The 18442-nt window shown below is 45.4% G+C and overlaps 1 protein-coding gene and 1 long non-coding RNA gene across 2 annotated transcripts; one reads left to right on the top strand and one right to left on the bottom strand.

The window, feature by feature from the left end:
* The first annotated feature begins 2284 nt into the window (after nucleotides 1-2284).
* On the top strand, nucleotides 2285-12383 carry LOC140002870 (uncharacterized). The gene is made up of 3 exons (XR_011810445.1): nucleotides 2285-2423; nucleotides 8047-8095; nucleotides 11154-12383. It is a non-coding gene; the product is annotated as an uncharacterized lncRNA (long non-coding RNA).
* Nucleotides 12384-13745: 1362 nt separating this feature from the next.
* RBM43 (RNA binding motif protein 43) lies at nucleotides 13746-17195 on the bottom strand. Its single transcript, XM_027458336.3, has 4 exons — nucleotides 16998-17195; nucleotides 15238-15436; nucleotides 14631-14725; nucleotides 13746-14547 (listed from the first exon to the last, which is right to left on the bottom strand). Exons 1-4 carry the CDS (start codon nucleotides 16998-17000, stop codon nucleotides 13807-13809), a joined length of 1038 nt encoding a protein of 345 aa, XP_027314137.1. The 5' UTR covers nucleotides 17001-17195; the 3' UTR covers nucleotides 13746-13806.
* Nucleotides 17196-18442: the final 1247 nt, after the last annotated feature.

The following is an 18442-nucleotide window of genomic DNA, read 5'->3' as shown; positions in this document are numbered from 1 at the left end:
ACTATCACACCTGCTTCGCTGTGATGGAGGGGGGAGCTGCAGGCTCCCTTTGACATGAAGCACCAACCCCTCCTCACCCTTGCCACCAGCCAGGGCCCCTGTCTTAGTCTGAGCTTTTTCAGCCCAGTTTCAAAGGTGAAACAAGATGCCATGCAAGTGGTCTGAAGCTCTGGCAAGCCACACGATTTCCTACCCAAGGCTTTTTGGAAAGAAACGTCAAGCAGCACATCGTAACGTTCCCTTTGGGGGACAACTGTGGGAGGGACAAAATCTCAGTTAGTCCATTAAAGCCTACACTAAAATAAATATACCAAAAAAAAAGCTGAAAGAACAATGCCTGTAAAATGTTTAGGGCGAATTAAACAGCCTACAAACGGCCGAGCAGCGTTGCCATGGTTTCGTACACCAGCAGGATGCTGTGCCACCCTTACCCTGTGATTCCTGCTTGGGATCTGGCAATCCCAGCCCCTAAAGGGCGAGCAGCAGGGTGTAGGGTGTTAAAGGTGTAGCGGCAACAAGCCACCATCCCGCAGAGGCTGCCCCTTGCTGTGTGTTTGGGGTCAGTGCTCGCCTTAGCAAGCGGCGCAATGGACTTGTGAAGCTCTCTGGAAAAAGTTGGTTCCCACCTTGGGGCTGAGCTGAGGCCCTGCTTACCCGAGCACATGCATCCTGTGATTCATTAACGTGGTAACGATCTCGGGGCGAGCATTAATGGTCTTTGTGCGAGCGTAAAACGCCGCGCTGCTGCCAAACGTCTGGCTGCGGTTAACAGCTTCAACTCCAAAGGTAAGCACCGCGGAGGAAAATATAAATGCGTTATTAAGAAAAACCAACCTCTCGGAATGAAGAGCAATAAAAACACAGCAGTCACAATGCAAGCACACCCTTTTGTGTCTCCCTGTTGCAGCACACAGTGTGTAGGATCGCCCATGTACTGATGGGGACGGGCTGCAGCAGGACCTGCTCCCCCCTACCCTGCCCGATCCCATCCCAACACTGCTGCAGGGGCAGCGTCTCCCCAGCCTGATGCACTTTGACCTTTTTGTGACTTCCCAAGGTGAAAAGTGAAAGTCCATGGAATACGTGCCAGATCTGTGCTCCGTTTCGTGCCCTGCTGTGTGCAGCACACCAATGCTGGGGACACACCGCGTGCAGCCGGGCGAAGCGCTGCTGACGGATCGAGGCAGTCCCAGGAAAGCTGCTTTGATTTGTTTAACGAGCTGCTTGCTGCCAAAGATGAAAGGAAGGACCGTGGCAGCTAACAAACCTGAGAAATGCTATTAATGTTGTTTTCTAGCACTTCTGCTGGGGAAAAAACACACACACACGTGTTTCTTGCCTTAATATATGACTATCACCAAGCTCTGTAAAGCTGTGCATAGTGTTCCTGTGCCCTGGGATAGGCAGGGAAGGGGTGGAGAGCTTATCAACTCCATCATTAGCTACCATCTCAGTCATCAAGAGAGCAATTTGAGACACCACATTGTAGAGCTGAGATGGATCACCCCTGGCTTCCTCACTACTACAGCGAGGAAGTTCATCTGCATCATACCTGCACGATAGCAGGGTGTATCCATACAACATAAACACCCAGACAGACAGATGCTTGAAGCGTAGCTGGCATTAAGCACCAGCAGGTAGTAAAATGCTTCTAATTATTCCCATGCCCCTCAATTTTCACAGCTCCACTTTTTATAGTGAATTCTTCTGTTTACTTTTTCTGGAGTTAATTCTTTTTTTTTTTTTTTTTTTTTTTTTTCAGGCAAACAAGAGCACAAATATGGTTTGTTACTCAAAATAAACCGCCACGATCTGTGATTTGTGTACAAAACATGCATGTTATGGGAATGACATATACAGCATGCTGCATAAAAACACATTTTCACGAGGAACCATGTCAGACACAGCAGATTCCTTCTCTAAACAAAGAGAAGTTTTGTTTGCTAAGTCATTTTTTTCCCCTCTGGCTGTAACAGCTAGGGAGAAGTTTTTAAAATTCTTCATTTCTATGCAATTTGCACAGTTTTCACGAGGTATTTTCCAGCTCCGTGTATTGCCCAAAGCCCAGGCTGCAAGCACAGATGCTGACTGCGAGCAGGGAATGCTGAGGAACGCCGAAAGCCAGGAAAAGTCTGAATGTGAATGTGCAAATCCAGCACTTGGTGAATTTGTCCCCACGTGTCCCTATTTTTATCAGCAAAGCTTTTTGAAACCGATGCATTGCAGAGGCGGTTTCTTAGCAATTTCTGGCCAGGATTTCCCATGCCCTCTTGCACAGGACTTACACCTGCAGATGTGGCTGCCGCCGGTGCCTGCTGCTTGGACCCCAGCTCCATCCCTGCACCAAGAAGCATCGTCCTGCTACCGTGTGTCACAAAACATCCTCTGCTCCTTAAGGCACCAGCTTCGACTCCTGCAAATAGGTGAGATTCTCAGCAGTCGCTGTTTTCACTATTTTCAATTATTTTCACTTATAGGCTTTTTAAACTGCTTCGAATATTCACCTTCAAAACTCAAAAGGCAACGAGCTGTACATGGAAGGTTTTAGGAACACAAATATGGCACGGGGACCTGCATCCCCTGCTTTCTGAATGCTTAAGGCTGACAAAGAGTTAATACTTCCGTGGCCTGAGCTTAGTGTGCTATTGTCAATTTTTATTCTGCTATTGAATGCGTAGCCTCAGGCAAGCATTTGCCCTCTTTGCCTCAATTTTTCAATCCATAAAATAACAAAGAAATTACAATACCTTGACAGCTGTGGAAAAACATGACATTTATACTCATTTCATATAATGCTTACTTTTCAAAAAATGGATGCATTACCTCAAATTTCAAGTTAATATGCCGGACTATCATGGAAAATACCTCCACAGGCAACCAGAAACGGTATAAAGTTCATGGCAGGTGGGACCAAAACTTCACAGCGTGAGGCTGTAACAAAAGCCCAGCGTCTGGGGAAAACCAAACCATATTACGACGGGAGACCCTGATGAGCTGAAGAACGTTATCACTTCATCTGTTCAAAATTTCCTAAGCCTAAGGTGCCACAAATACATTCGTATGAATGATTTTAGACTAGATAGATGTCTCAATATTTAAGATGTCAGATGGAGTAATATGTAAGTAATTATGTTTTGCCTTTCATTCAGTCTTTGTCAGGGGTACAGACTGATGGCCCTGGAGATTGAAGGCTTCTGTCTAGATAGTGAAAATGCTCGTTTTTAACACGACGAGCACAAGCTTTCCCCACCGAGCTCTCACAGCAGGGCCAAAGACAGGGCTGAGCCCCCCAGCCATGGTGGGACCGTGTCCAGCAGGTGCCTGTCCTCCCTTGGGTGGGCTGTGGGTGTGCTGAGATGCCTGGAGCTGGTATGGAAGGTGAGCTTGATGAGTGTTGCTGATGCTAAAAGTATTTAATATAAAAGCTGCCACTTCTGGGGGCCTCTTGCCTTGCAAATCTACTGTGAGCCGGCAGTCTGGGGTCATATCTCCACCAAACCTGGGATCTGCGGGTTTACAAAGCTCAGCCTCTCCCCAGTCTTTAGGCACCAGATCTGCTTGAGTCGAGGGGGTTTTGCTCCTCCAGCATGAAGGCAGCGAGGAAGCAGCACAGGGGGAAACTACCAGCAGCTGGAGCAAGAGGCAGAGGTGATGGAGATGATTTGGAGAAAAGCATCCCAGGGAGGGAGGGAGGCACTGGTGGAGGTGTCAGGTCAATGCACACCAGAGAAAAATGAATGCACAAGCTGTTTTCCTACTGGCTTGAATGCAGTGTAAGTCCAGTGCAGAATAAAATTCATGAGATAGAGAGACAACATAATATATATACATATATGGACATTATATATGGACATGCACACCAGGCTTACACAGCCCAATAGCGGAACTACTGACACCCACCCGCCAATGTAACCAGTAACATGCACAAACACCCTAATTTTATCTGTTCACTTCTAGCTGTTGCCAGCTTTGTGTGGTTGTGAGGAATCTGCAAAGGCCATTTAGCAGCAGTATTTGACAATTCCGCTTTATTTTGCCCAGCCTTCCTGTTAAAAAATGGCAATTACTTGCAAAGTAATTTGTAAAAATGCGAATATGACACACGAAGTAAATGCAACCATTGCTTAAACATTTGTGCCTGCTCCAGACCTGCTAAGATTAATTCATCCTGCAAACATATACATTTCAGTGGAATACATGATACAAAAATTTTCTTCTTCCAGAGACTCGGAAACACAATGGCTTTTGCTTTTCCCCTCCTGCTGTGGTTAATGTGACCTAATTTGCCCCCTTGCGACAGCCAATTCCATGTGTCACTGTCATCTAATTGAATTAGTAACTACCCACAGTAAATATTTCAAAAGGAAAAATCTCATAGTATGATGAGCAGACTTTTGCAAGCTGGCGTAATACCAGGAGGAGGAACAAAAACCTCAAAGAAATACCACCAAGATTTATCAAAGGGTCTCTGGCTTTCACGTGCTAGAGCTGTACCTACAACTGCAGGCAGCCGTTGCATTTTGCTGATCTTGAGGCTCATTAGTGGAAACACAGCTGTTTTCTCCAGGAAATTGCCAGCCTCTTGATGTAATACTGACTTGGTGGAGGTGGCTGCTTTAATTACCACCTGGAAATAGACAGCAAGTGTTTACAAGTTGCAATAGGCTCTCCCCTGGGGGAAAGTGCATTGCTTCCTTAACTCTTTACTGCTGCAACCCAGGGATTTATTTACTCCTGTTTACATTTGCACAAAGCCTGGGAGTGGTGACGGATGTGCCTTTGGACCAGCTGGTGCAGAAGTGGCAGCACAAATGTCAGTTGACATGAAGTTAAGGACTTGAGATGCGATAGCTCAGACTGAGGTGTCAAGCGAGCCAGGTGCAGCTCACTGCAAGGCCTTTGGCACATTTGTTTTAAACATTTTATCTCGGTGCCACTCTCAGCGCACAGCGTTCATCCCTGCAGGAGCACACATGCCTGATTGGAAAGGTCTGTATCAGATACGAGGGCAATTGCTGGCTCCAGGCACCTGAAATACCGAGGAGACTAAATTGTGCTTCAGCTGCTGTTGTCCATCTGGGATACTTGCCCGAGAGCTAGAAGAAACCTGCCAGGGTTGTGTTTTATCTCTCTAAGAACTGGGCAGCTTCAGGGGAGGCTAAGCAAGCAGACATATTAAGCAGTCCATGACCCTAGCAAACACACCCTGTGCAACCTGGAGGCGTAAGGAATATCTTACACACTACCATTGGTGATGATCCCCAACCACTATAAAATGAGTTAGGTGACTGCCTTAATCCAGGGCACCTGAGTTTTTGTAATACAAATGTCATGCTTTGGGCTCTCAGATATTTTATTAAGCATTCAGTATGTGATTCCTGTGGCAGCACTGAGTCTGGAGGCTCTTCAAGGTTCCCACACTAAAAAGCTGAGAATATGACAAGCTAAAAATGTAACATCGGTCCAAACCAGCATGGGCTTATTGCTTAAATACAGTGATCTGCGTTTGGCTTTGGGGGGAGGCTGGAAGCTAAACATAACAACTGTAGTTGTTATAAACACTGTCACTGCTTTTTTATTATTTTTTTGTCTTGTTTGTTTTTAAATCTATCTTCATTTTCCACTCTCTTTCTTTCCTCTATGGCTAGTTCATCCCTGCTTGCTCTCTGCAGCCCTGCTAGAGGGATAATCCACGTACCTGAACTCAAACAGCTCCACTGCACGGGTGGCTAAAACACACCGGCTGCCTCCCAAACCAGAAATTGCTGCCATGTTTCTAAGCAGGTTTCTGGAAGCAGAGATAAAGCTGTATGGATATAAGGCTGCTCCCAGTTCCTGTGCTGTTTGCATCTAAATGAGCCCCCCCCAAAGGAAGACCTCTTCCCTATTTAAATAACAGCGCTCTTCCCTGCAGGCCTGTCTCTATCCTATGTAAATAAAATCGCAGCCCCTCCAGGCCTGTCAATGCTAGGCATTAATGAGCCTGCAAAATCGTTTCTTCTCTCATTTGGCTTGGCAGTGCAGATGCTTAAGTCTCTCAATGTGTTATTCAGAAAGTTTGGAAAATGTAAAGTATGCCTGAGAGAAATGCCAAATCCCTTAACTCATGGGGGAAGTGCTCGTGTAACTTAGAGGGGAAAAAAGAGCTCTCAGTGGTGTTTGCTGTGTGCATTACAATTTTCCAGTTGTTAAGAACTGGCTGTATCTGCACAAGAGCGATCTGCTCATAAAGAGAAGCACCCAGATGATGGTAAATACGATGGGTTTCTGCAGGGTCCCCATGTGCAGGCCAGGCAGGGCACATCTATGTGCAACACCAGACAGAGATGTTGCTTTCACTGCAATACAGGGAAAGACTTGTCAGAATCTGTGACAAAATTGAAAGTTTTTGTTTGTTTGTTTGTTTTTTAAAGCATGTCTTGAGTGAAAGTAAAGCCTACAGATGTACATCAGCACTGCCCACTGGCTTCAGTGCCAGCCATGCCAGCAGTAGATGGGACTGGGCTATTCTTATGTGCAGGAAGGGTTAAATTCCTGAATACCCCGGTGGCTGAGAGCTGCTGAGGTCTCTGCCACAAAGCCTTTGTACTCGACCAGTGCTGCTGGTGGCATCTGGACTGCGATTGTGGGGTCTGGAGAAGGTCAGGAGCCTGAGGGCTGGGCAGCCGACCTGGGATCCTGGTAGAGCTTTCTTCAGTGGGTCCTCACCCCCAGTAGGTGCGCATTTGTGGGGAGTATCCCCACAAGAAGCACAACCTGCTGGCTTCTGCCTGCTTGTCTTCCAGATCCCTCCCTCCTGCCTCAGAGCAGTGCTGTGGGGTGGCCATCCCCACTGGCCCCGCTCTGAGGTGAGCGGCCTGCCTTGGCGTCGTGCCCTGCCGCCATGCCGCGTTGTGCTGCTGTGGCTCTGTGGGCCGAAGGCATGTTTTTTAACAAGGGATTAACTGCGGCAGGCTTGTGGTCATCCCAGCCACCTGTGATTTCAGTGTGAAGTCATGAGAGCTTGGTTTCCTGCCCCTGCTGGGAACCTTCCCATGTTCTGGTTCCCGGGGCTTGCCAGGGCACACCAAGCTGCTCCCATAGCACACCTAGGGAGCAGGGCGTGTGGCTTTGTGTGCAGCCTGCTGCATGGAGCGCCATCGGGGCCGAGATGTGCCTTCTTGCTTAGCTTCTGCCTTGGAGAAGGTCCACGGTTCTTCCAAGCCACCAGGCCCAGGTGACAGCACTGCCACATGGCTGTGCCACACTCAGCACGGAGGCTCCGCCACTGTGGGAAGGAGCACCACATGTCCTCACTCTGCCTGTTCCCTGCCCTTGTACCCACACAAATCTCTGGGAGATCTGGGCAAATGGCTTGCACATTTCCAAATTTTGTTTGAAACCGGTGGCATGTGGCTCATGAAGCTGGGGACAGTCCGTCTGTCCCTATTAATCTCCATCCCCTCCAGGTATTGGGCTCAGATTCTGCACTGCAGCCTGTGGGAATGGCTTTTCACACTTCACTTCTTTTTCGACCAGCTCCTTACATTGTATGTCCAGAACAAAAATCGTGACATTATTCCTCAATACCCGACCTGTACAAAGATAACAGACCTTTGTTGTTTTAGTATGTCATACAGCAATTCTTTTGGTAAAGCAATGTAGCTGCTCATCATCTGTACTGCAACTATTAAAAAGGCAGTAGCAGTAACAAGGTGGGGAAATTCACCTAAAAAATGGCTTAAACCCCATGCTCCAGCAGTGGTCGCTACTGCTGTTGGAGGTAGTATTCCTTCTTAACTTGGTTCATTTTAGGAGATATTTTTTTAAGGTCATTAATGGCTGTCAGGAGACAAAAGAAAACAAAAGAGAAAAGGGATTTGTTTTCTAGAGGACGTTCCACAACTCTCTGTAGCTAAGAAAAAAGCAAATACAACCAGAAAGGGGTCGGTCAGCTCTGGACTGTTGTACGGTTTTGACTTATCTGTGTGTTGTGTTTTTAAAAAATCCTAATTAAAATTAATTGTTAATTATTTTTTTTTCTTTTGTCTGGTTATCTTCACACAGCCTGTTGCAGAAATGAGGAGAAATGAGGGAGGACTCCCACCCTCTAATGGTAAGTGAAATGGTGGTAAGTGTCTACACATATTTTCACTACTTATGCTCTTACAGAGAGGAATGGAAAAGGTCCTTTCATCAGTAACTGTGGCAGATTGAGGAGTAGAAGCCTAAAGGACAAAAAATGAGTTATTTTGAATTTAATTGGGCCACCCTCGTAAATGTTTTCCTGCATGCAGCTAGGCAGGCAGCAGAGATGAATTGGAGAGAAGCCACATATCCTGTAAACACCCATCAGCCTCACTAAATGCAGTGGAAGGAGTCGCCACAGAAATGTTGTGCAACGGAGAAGGAATTTTCTCAGCGTTATCTTGGCCCTGCTCTCCAGCTGCTTTTCCCTCTTGCACAAGATGTACAACAAAACAGGGACGTGTGTGTTTGCTTGTGGGAGCTTCCTGAGGGCCGAAGCAGAGCCAAGCGCGAGCCTCAGCTCCTCCGGATGCACAGACTGCTGAGTTCATCTCCTCCTCTCCTGGTGGGAGTCCGTCCCCGTCCAACCCCAGTGGGCGGCAGGCACTGACTCACCAACCACCCCAGCTCGCCCTCAGCTGATGACTATTGTGTGCTTTCATCCTGGGTTTTATGATTCTGGGCCTCCAGTGTGGCCAGATGAAGATGTTCAAGTCTGATAATTGTCTTAAAGAGCCAGTGATTTGCTAGCAACACTATTTATTTTTTCCTATATATCATCTTGGATTTTATTTTTTATTTTATTTTTTATTTTTTTTTAATAAGACACATGGATCTCAAAAGTGGCAGGCACTTCTTCCTTAAGAAAGTGTCTTTTTGGCACTGCAGCCTTTCAGGAGACATGACAGGTCTTTTGTAGTATGTGCTTTTTTTAACGAATGCATCGAGGAAGTTTCAATGCAACTCAAACATTGCAGAGGCAGTTCGGATGACAACGATTATACCTGCTAGAAAGGCTTTTTTCCTCCTGTAACAACCCCCTTCCCGTACGTTTTGCATGCATCTTTCACACTGCACAGGTACAACGGGGAGCAAAGGAGGCTTTGTCCTCCCTCTGCCACACCAGGGCAATGCTTTGTGTCAGTGATAGCAAAAGCACTCACTAAATCATTCTTCCATCCACCTCCCCCATCCCCTCCGGTCAAAAATGAGATTGCTTTCTCCTCCAAATTGTATAATATCTTCTTGCTAAGGGATGTCAAATTCTCTCTCAAACCTTAAGGTTTTCAGACAACAGAATAAGGTGTCCACTGACCATAGGGGGGTGCTGCCCTGCCAGGAACTGGGCCCTGATTCTGCTGGTGTTCCTGGCTGATTTTTTATTTTATTTATTTTATTTTTGAAGGCTTTGTCAGTGGGAGTTATGCCTTAAGTCAAAATCAGGCACTGTATTTTTACTGTGTGACCTGTTACGTGTCCCCATCTGGCAAAGGGCAGCAAGCGTTGGCACGGCAATAAGAACAAATATTTTGTTGAGGTCCCATGAGCGAATTTGCTATTATCAGTGTAAATCTGATGCTGAGAATACTGAGTCAGCACCAAGCATTTAGATCTAGGAATTACATCTAATATGCTTTGCCGGATATTTTCCAATACACACAAATATCAAATGCCTTTGTCAAGAGGAGTTTAATAGCTATAACAGTGCTTTGCTTCCCGTAAGAAGTGGCTGTGAGAATGAGATCCAGCAAGTCTTTTACCAGACCTAACACCGACCTGTTTTGTTGTATCTGTTTATGTATTCATGGTAAGGACAAAATCAGACTCTCTTTTCTTGCTAAACATCTATTGTTTTCCCTGGTATCTGCATCATGAAGGAAGGAAGAAATGCATATCCCACGTATAATGTTATTCTGCTGAAACGCTGTTTATATCACAGAATCACAGAATTTCTAGGTTGGAAGAGACCTCAAGATCATCGAGTCCAACCTCTAACCTAACACTAACAGTCCCCACTAAACCATATCCCTAAGCTCTACATCTAAACGTCTTTTGAAGACTTCCAGGGATGGTGACTCCACCACCTCCCTGGGCAGCCCGTTCCAGTGCCTCACAACCCTTTCAGTAAAGAAATTCTTCCTAACATCTAACCTAAAACTCCCCTGGCGTAACTTTAGCCCATTCCCCCTCGTCCTGTCACCAGGCACATGGGAGAACAGGCCAACCCCCACCTCTCTACAGCCTCCTTTAATGTACTTATACATAGCAATAAGGTCACCCCTGAGCCTCCTCTTCTCTAGGCTGAACAAGCCCAGCTCCTTCAGCCGCTCCTCATAGGACTTGCTCTCCAGGCCCCTCACCAGCTTCGTCGCCCTTCTTTGGACCCGCTCAAGCACCTCGATGTCCTTCTTGTAGCGAGGGGCCCAAAACTGAACACAGTACTCGAGGTGCGGCCTCACCAGAGCCGAGTACAGGGGGACGATCACCTCCCTAGCCCTGCTGGTCACAGTGTTTCTGATACAAGCCAGGATGCCGTTGGCCTTCTTGGCCACCTGAGCACACTGCTGGCTCATATTCAGCCGACTGTCCACCATCACTCCCAGGTCCTTCTCTGCCTGGCAGCTCTCCAACCACTCATCTCCCAGCCTGTAGCTCTGCTTGGGGTTATTGCGCCCCAGGTGCAGGACCCGGCACTTGGCCTTGTTGAACTTCATACAGTTGACCTCAGCCCATCGGTGCAGCCTATCCAGATCCTCCTGCAGAGCCTTCCTACCCTCGAGCAGATCGACATATCTCACAGCAAACACTGGTATATCCTGGTGGACCACAGCTGACATTTTTTTCCTGCTAAAAAAAGCAGGTTTCTCTGGGGTTAAATCTAAAATAGCAGCTCAGGCAGTCACAGCCTGTCCATGCCACAGCCTCTTTGCTATCAGCAGCAAATATCCTGCGGTAGGACACCTGCTCTGTGCCCTGCCCTTGCTGAGCTACAAAGAACCATCAAAGATGACAAAGGTGGTGTGTTCCCAGCCAGTGCTTCTGCAAAACCCCCCTGAAAAAGTAGCCCCAGAAATCAAGGAGCATAACAATAGACAATATTTACTAATCCACAATGGACTAACATCCCATTTTACTATTTACCATAGTTCCAAAACAGCAAATGCAAATTTCATCTTCTCTAAAGAGCTGACATCCTGGTATGGGACCAGAGACAGCGGATGGAGACACCAGGAGCACTGAGGTGGAGCTGGCTGGCAGGGTACATGATGGCCCCAGCACTCAGGTGGCAAGGGGATGAAGTAGGAGCAAATCTGAAGAGGAGCTACTACAGCTGAACCAGGATTCAGCAAGATCATTTTATTTAGCTGCAACCTTCACAAGATTTTCAGGGTTTGACCTAAAACCCAGACAACAAAAAGCAAGCGGTACCTTACCAGTGCTGTTGTCAAAAGTCAGACTCAAAAATTGGTGTTGCTCAGCCACTACTGACCTGCCAGTATTCAAAGGGATGTCGGCATCTCTGGTTTACCAGCTGTAAGCATTGTTGGAAGTGCCTAGGAAATATTAATGCTATGAACCAGAAAAAAAATAAATAAATAAACAACCTTGAGGATCTTCAGAAAATAGAATGGAAGACCAAAGCAGAAAGAGCGCTAATTTCATTAAAAGATTATCCTTCTTAAAGGATTTTCTCTTTTCCAAGGCTGAAAAACTCCCTATCCTTGTTTAGGCAGTGTAGGTAGTACCCAAAACCGCCGAGTGTTGGTGAGCTGTCAGTGGGGAGTAGAGGAGAAACTTTTCCAGGGCCTGACCCTGGGTACCCATCTCCAGCCCCCCCAGGAGCCCCCTGGGGGTGCTACTGGCTCCAGAGGAACTTGGAAGAGATGGAAGTGCTTAAACTCACCATTTTCCCACTTTGACAGTGTATTTTAAAACACGGCGCCGGCACTATTTTAACAACTTTATCTTTCATTAGCATAATTGCAGTGGATAATCAGTCATGACAAGAAAATTCCTTAAGCATGTCGGGCTTCCAACTAAACGTCTGGGGGTTGGTTTAAAGAACACGGACACAATGTTTTGAATATCTCGTTTCTTTATTGAGTTCATAATTTAATTTCATAAAACTCTGCATGTAAGACAAAACAGCCAACGCTCTATGTTTTGACAAAGTATTTCTGAACACTCTGATTTCACAAAATAAACATTTGTTCTAAACTGGTTTTACAAAAAAATAAAATAAAATTAGGATGGACCCTTATAATGGGTCTAATATTTTAAAAGTTTAACAAAAAAAAAAAGACACTAAACTGTCACATTCCTATGGACTGGCTTGATCCCTAATTTCAGTGAATGAGACAGAATTCTGTAATAATCACTCAGCTTTTACTCTAAGCATTTAACACTAGAAATAAAAGTTACAGACAACACAGGAATAAACAGGCATCATTCTGATAGCTTTGAAGTCTAAACAATATACATAAGGGTGTTTTTTTTTTTTAGCTGTATGCATATCCAGACCTATCAAAATGATTTTCTCTGTGCATTTGTACAGTTCCTAACAAAAACTGAAATTTAGGTTATATTGGATTGTTCCATCCTTACTCAAGGGGGCAGAAACCCCACTGCCTGAACCTCTGACACTGCTCTGGAAAACAGAACTGGGAAGTATTAATAAGGCATAAAGGTGTTTCTGATCTCAATTACAACTAGTTTCGATGTTGACTGATCAGTTTTGCACAGAAAAAGAAGACTGCTCACGATCTGGATCTGAAAGACTATTCTACTCCTGCATCAGGCATAAGAATTGTATAAACACAATTTCATTCAAGTCTAAATGCCCCAAGACTTTCACATCGAAATTATGGATATACTTTCATGTCTAAATAAGATGCTGTCAAGGGATGCTGCAGAAGCTGTTACAGCTGGGAAAAGAACTGTTATCGCTCCTATGAATACAAACACACTTATTTTCTTCTCTCAAAAACTTGTAGTGCTAACTTCTAAGGTCCTTTTTATGGCATGACAAATTTAATGAGCATTCCATCTCCTCCAGTATCAAAGCTCTGCCTTCTTCACGCATCTCAATCATGAGAACTTTCTTCCGCAGATAAAAGCAACAGCAGCAGGCCACCACTTGTGTTTTCAGTGGTCATCTCTTCACCCAGAGAAACATACCTAAACTTCAGTGCAGTCTTTCATACCAGCTTGGCCCACCCAGCTTTGTATCTCTGCCTTCCTATGCAAATGAGAAATCCTTAAAAATTCTTTTCTCATCAAATACTCCCCGACAGCAAGCAGAATGAGCATTACATGTGCCCAGAACGCAGGAAATGAAAGGAAGGATAGGACTGGTTGGATATTAGGAAGAACTTCTTTACCGAAAGGGTGGTTAGGCATTGGAATGGGCTGCTCAGGGAAGTGGTGGAGTCACCATGCCTGGAGGACTTCAAAAGACATTTAGATGTAGAGCTTAGTGATATGGTTTAGTGGAGGACTTGTTAGTGTTAGGTCAGAGGTTGTACTCAATGATCTTGAGGTCTCTTCCAACCTAGACAATTCTGTGATTCTGTGAAAGATCTGGACAGAAGAAGCCTCAGTGATATGAAGATCATTTGTTACCTATTCTGAACTTAATGTAGGATTTGGGAGGAATGGGCTTCTTCACCTTCATTTACTGACTGCCCAGGCCGTGCACGGGAGAAATGAGGCAAAGCTGAAGTGACACTGAGGTGCACAGGCTGCAACAGTACAGTTTATTAGAAGCACAATGTGTAGAATAACATGAATGCTATCTTTCTACCTGTGTTGAAACAGGCTCTGAACCTCTTTGTTCACTTCCCTTGTAAATTCGAAAACCTCAGAAGAATTTCCTATCACATCAATGTGAGTATCATAAGGAATAACCAAAACAGAAGGGTAGTGGGATTTTAGAGTTTCACACATCAATTGATATTTCTGCTTTTCTTCTCTGGTGTACTCCTCAAGGTATATCCTTTCTTTACATAAAGTGTTGTGAAGTTTTAGAGACTGACGTTCAATTTCCTCTTTGAATGCTAATACCTGTGCAGCATTGGGCCTACTTCTAGTTTTCTGAAGATATAGTGTAGTTATATCACCATCCGTGATGTCAGAAATTACAACATCAGTATTTGCTAGGAGTTTCTTGGGAAGAACGTTCTTCATATAGAGATATATATCTGTGTCAAGAACAACCACTTGCTTTTCCCTTTCTGCATCAAGAACAAAATTATTTGTATCTGTGGTAAGTCTGCACTGCTGCTGCTGCTTCTTCTGTCTCTGACGGGACTTCCTTTCTTCATTTTTGTCCTCTGAAAGGGATTTTGCTTTTAGTAAAAGGCAATCTCTTAGCATTTTGATTGCTGGAAATGACCCTTGAACAGAAATATGTCCATTGGATTGCAGAGGGCCAAAGCTCAAAGCGGTGTTCTTCTTTTTAAGTTCTTGTATCAGATCTTCTAAAACATACTGATCTTTGAAAACAGACATATTGAGGACAGAAGTGACAGAGCTGAAGACCTAGAATTTTGAATTAGAGAAAAGTTAAGTAATGGTTAACATAGCAAAGGAAGTACAACAAGATAAATAATGAATGAACTTACGTTTGTGAAGTAAGGAGTTACTTTCAAAGGGTAGTATCTGGACAGTCTCTTGTCTTCTAGTCGATGCTCGTTCTTCTTTAGAACACTCTCTACAACTAAAGAGAAAGCCACTTGTTGCTTGTTTGTTCTGCAGTAAGATAATGCATTATTACCAGTCTGATGGTGGAACACTTTGTGGGTGTTTTTTTCTTGATGCTTTCCCTAACAATTTCCCATACATACACAGGTGATTCAATACTCTTGCCTAATATTTTATGCATCAGTCAAAAGTACTGAGAGAGAGATGGAAGGCTGTCTTTTTAGAACATTAATTGTCAGGGATTTATTCCCAAAGGCCTGACTACAAAAATCATGTTATGCATGGCATAAATTTATTTCTAAAAACAAACAAAACAAACAAAATAAACACTTTGCACGAAGCCTCTTCAGAGTCATGACTTCACTGAACAGAAATAAAATCCTAAAACTCTGACTAAGAGAGAAGTGTTAGTCTCCCAGACACATAAAATCCTAGTACCAGTAAACAATTTATACTTATTTGTTTAGGGTAAACATTCTAGGGTTAATTCCTGAGGGAACATTTCCTACAGCATATTAGAGTCAATACCTTCTTGATCTTCAAAAGTTACATACGCAACTCCTTTTTCCCTTGTTGGGTATATTATGTCCTCCACATCTCCACCATTGTTCTTTGACTTTTGGAAATGAATCACCAGTATGTCACTCATGACATCATCCTTCAGAACGCCATCTGGAACACCAGAGATGACAACTGTCCTTGCCGATTTAGCCGCTCGTCCCGTGTCCTGCACATAGAGAAATGGGGTACTGTAAGCACAAGGAGTACCAGTGACCTGCCGTAGAGGTTACCCACACCCACCCTGACTGCTGAAGTGACTCCCCTTCACTTTAGTCAGACAAGATGCCCGTTTCATAGATAACTAAGGCTGCTGAATCAGATTCTGATTTCAGCTAATACCAGACTCCCTCAGGCACTTTTATGCTACTGTGCAGAAAAAATGTGTCATTTACACACTCTTGGCATCCTCATTTGTTAGGGCAATAAAAATTAAAACTAAATTTAACAGCTTCCAAACGATAGGCCCGGTGTCACACGGGTATGATTGTTTGCTCTAATATTCAAGACTGAAAGAAAATGAAAAATGTTAATTGCATGTACTGTTCAATAAGCATTCTCTTTTCAGAGTGGCAAGGCCAGATTCAGACAGTCCTTACTTGTTAAATCCCTGAGAGCTGGGATCCAGCATTATGCTCTGACTCATCTCCCTCCACTTACTCAATGGACAACCTTGTTAAATTGGAGGAACATAATCCCAGTCATCTGAGACTCGCAGTGCGTAAAGTGGCTACTACACACATGATTTCCATCAGAGCCAGACCTCCCAGCGCTGCAAACATGAAACCCACCCTAAATAGGATTTGCATCTATGTCTCGTTAAGGCAAGCGTATTTTCTTTCCACTCTTATTAGGCAGAAATAGCAAACAGCATTATTTCACTGCAAATAGGGCAGAATTACCATAAACGGTGGGACACTGAGGAAATTTTGTAACAGTTCATTTATTTTTTTTGGAAGAAAGAAAACAGTTTTGCATGTTTCCATGGAGCGTTTATGGGAACAAGTTGCTGATAAATTCAGAGCCACTATGCCAGGTCAATCCCTCAGTCTGCATTCTTCGGGCTTCTCTCACAAAGTTTCTTCTGGACTCGGGCTGTATAAAATATTGTGGCCCTCCTGGCACTTTGGAGGCCTGATTTTACCAGTCATCCCCATAAAGAGCTAGGCGCTTCGGTTATGTTGGTAATTATTTCGATTAATGTAACAGCAGGTTCCTGCGCTAAGGAGACAACACGGAGGGAATACAAACAGGGCGCTTCGGGGGCTGGCGAGGTTTTCTGCAGGATTTTCTCCTGCCTCACGCAGCCGGGGCCGCTCCAAGCTGCCAGACAGCCCCCACACCTTGCCAGCTGGCTCTTCGGAGCAAGAAAAAAATAAAATAAAATAAAATAAAAACACGACTAAAAAAGCGGGGGGGGGGGTTGGTGGGATTTATGCCGAATCGCTTCTGAGGCACGTACGCGCCAGGTGCCTGCTGCGGGGCCACATGGGCACGAAGCCGGCACCCTGAGGGGGGCACCCGGGCTACCCCACGACCCCCCCGGCTGTCCTACCCCACCTCAGGACCCCTCACGGTGGCACCCACCCGCCCCAAGCCCCTCCGGCCGTACCCGGGGGCCCGGCGGAGCGCTACCACCCGCCGCCAGCCCCGCGCCCTTAGGGCGCCCCGCCGCCATTTCGCGACCCCCCCCGGGCGGCCCCTCCGGCCCTGCCGCCGCTGCCACTTGCCATGGCCGTCGCTGCGCCGGCCCCCGGTGGCCCTTAGAGGCGGCTTCCCCGGTCACCGGTGGTGCTGGACCGGGGAAACGAAAGAGAAAGCGATGGGCGGGCGCCGGGAGGGCCGGCCCCTTCCCCCTGAGGGCGGCCGAGGGTGGATTCCTGTCAGGGGGACGCAGAGGGGCAGTGCCGTGTGGCAGCGACATGGCCGAAATGTTCTGTTTTCAGCACTAAACCCGTGTTCCAGCCTTTACGTGGCACGGCTGGTGCTGTAAAGTAAACTTTCTATAGATTCGTCAGTGAGAAAATTGAACAAACGCCTTAGAATGTTAATTAAAATCTCATCTTGGTTTTGTGTGCTTAAAGCCTGCTTCTTCGCACTTCTCCCACACGCAGCGAGACCACAGGAGAATTTTAAATGTTTTCCTTTTTCAAGGACTTCTTTCTCAATATTTATCATGAGCTATGGTTATAATTACTGACAGTCTTCATCAAGTTTTTCCTCCTCTTCTCTTTTTAAGGCATTTGATCTCATCAATATTTTAGGACTGTTAAAGGCAAAAGCACATAATTCCCATAAACAAATCATTCCTTTTTCCTTTTTTTTTCCTATATCATAATTATCAGGTAGGTAATCAAGCCCTGCCTTTGCATGCACTGAACAGTAAGAGGAGCTACAGTCACACATATCTCTCCCAACTGCAAATGCAGTCAGCTGTGGTGCTAGCAGTCCTTTAGTATCCTGTATGTATTCGTTGTCTATTAAAAGTTTCTCTCAGAATTCCACCTGAGATATATTTGCAGTGCTTCCCTTAAAGTGATTTTTTTCTGCATACTAAGATGTCAAATACTACAGAAGGAAGTTAGAGCGGCCTTCCAGTACCTCAGGGGGGCTATAGGAAACCTGGGGAGAGTGGTGGAGTGCGGGGATAGGACCAGTGGTAAAAGCTTTAAGGCAACAGAGAGCAGGTTTAGATTAAATATAAGAAGGAGATATAAGTCTTTACTCAGAGGTGAGGCCCTGGCCCAGGCTGCCCCATTCCTGGTGGTGCTCAAGGCCAGGCTGGATGGGGTTTGGGCAGCCTGGGCTGGGAGAGGTCCCCACCCAAGGAAGGGGGTTGGAACCAGGTGGGCTTTAAGGTCACTTCCAGCCCAAACCCCGCTGTGATTCTGTGTTAGAGCTGTGATACTTGGAAAAGATTACTGGTGCCATAACCATTTTACCCCAAGGGACAGCACATAAAAAGGATCACACGAAAAAATAAAAACATCCACCTTTGGACAAGAAATCCTTCTCTGACCTTGCAATTCCATTTTATTTCAAAAAGCTGAAAGGATAAACTGGAAACAAAAGAGGGATTTTACATGCTGAAAAAATAATTTCTCCTAAAATCTATATGCCTTTTTCAAATGACCCATCTGATACACACCCTCACAGAGCTGGCAGCCTGGCCAGT

The sequence above is a fragment of the Anas platyrhynchos genome, chromosome 7 (assembly GCF_047663525.1).
Source record: "Anas platyrhynchos isolate ZD024472 breed Pekin duck chromosome 7, IASCAAS_PekinDuck_T2T, whole genome shotgun sequence".
In the NCBI taxonomy this organism is placed as follows: Eukaryota; Metazoa; Chordata; class Aves; order Anseriformes; family Anatidae; genus Anas; species Anas platyrhynchos.
Note: the sequence above shows the minus strand (reverse complement) of the source record. Positions and strands in the feature narration are given on the sequence as shown.

Bases quoted from the DNA above. Each gene is read 5' to 3' on its own strand.
- RBM43 (XM_027458336.3), bottom strand. The intron at 14,726-15,237 runs GTATTGACTCTA...CTTTCTCTTTAG, and splicing joins AACTTTTGAAGATCAAGAAG to TTGTAGAGAGTGTTCTAAAG. The intron at 14,548-14,630 runs GTAAGTTCATTC...TCAAAATTCTAG, and splicing joins TAACTCCTTACTTCACAAAC to GTCTTCAGCTCTGTCACTTC.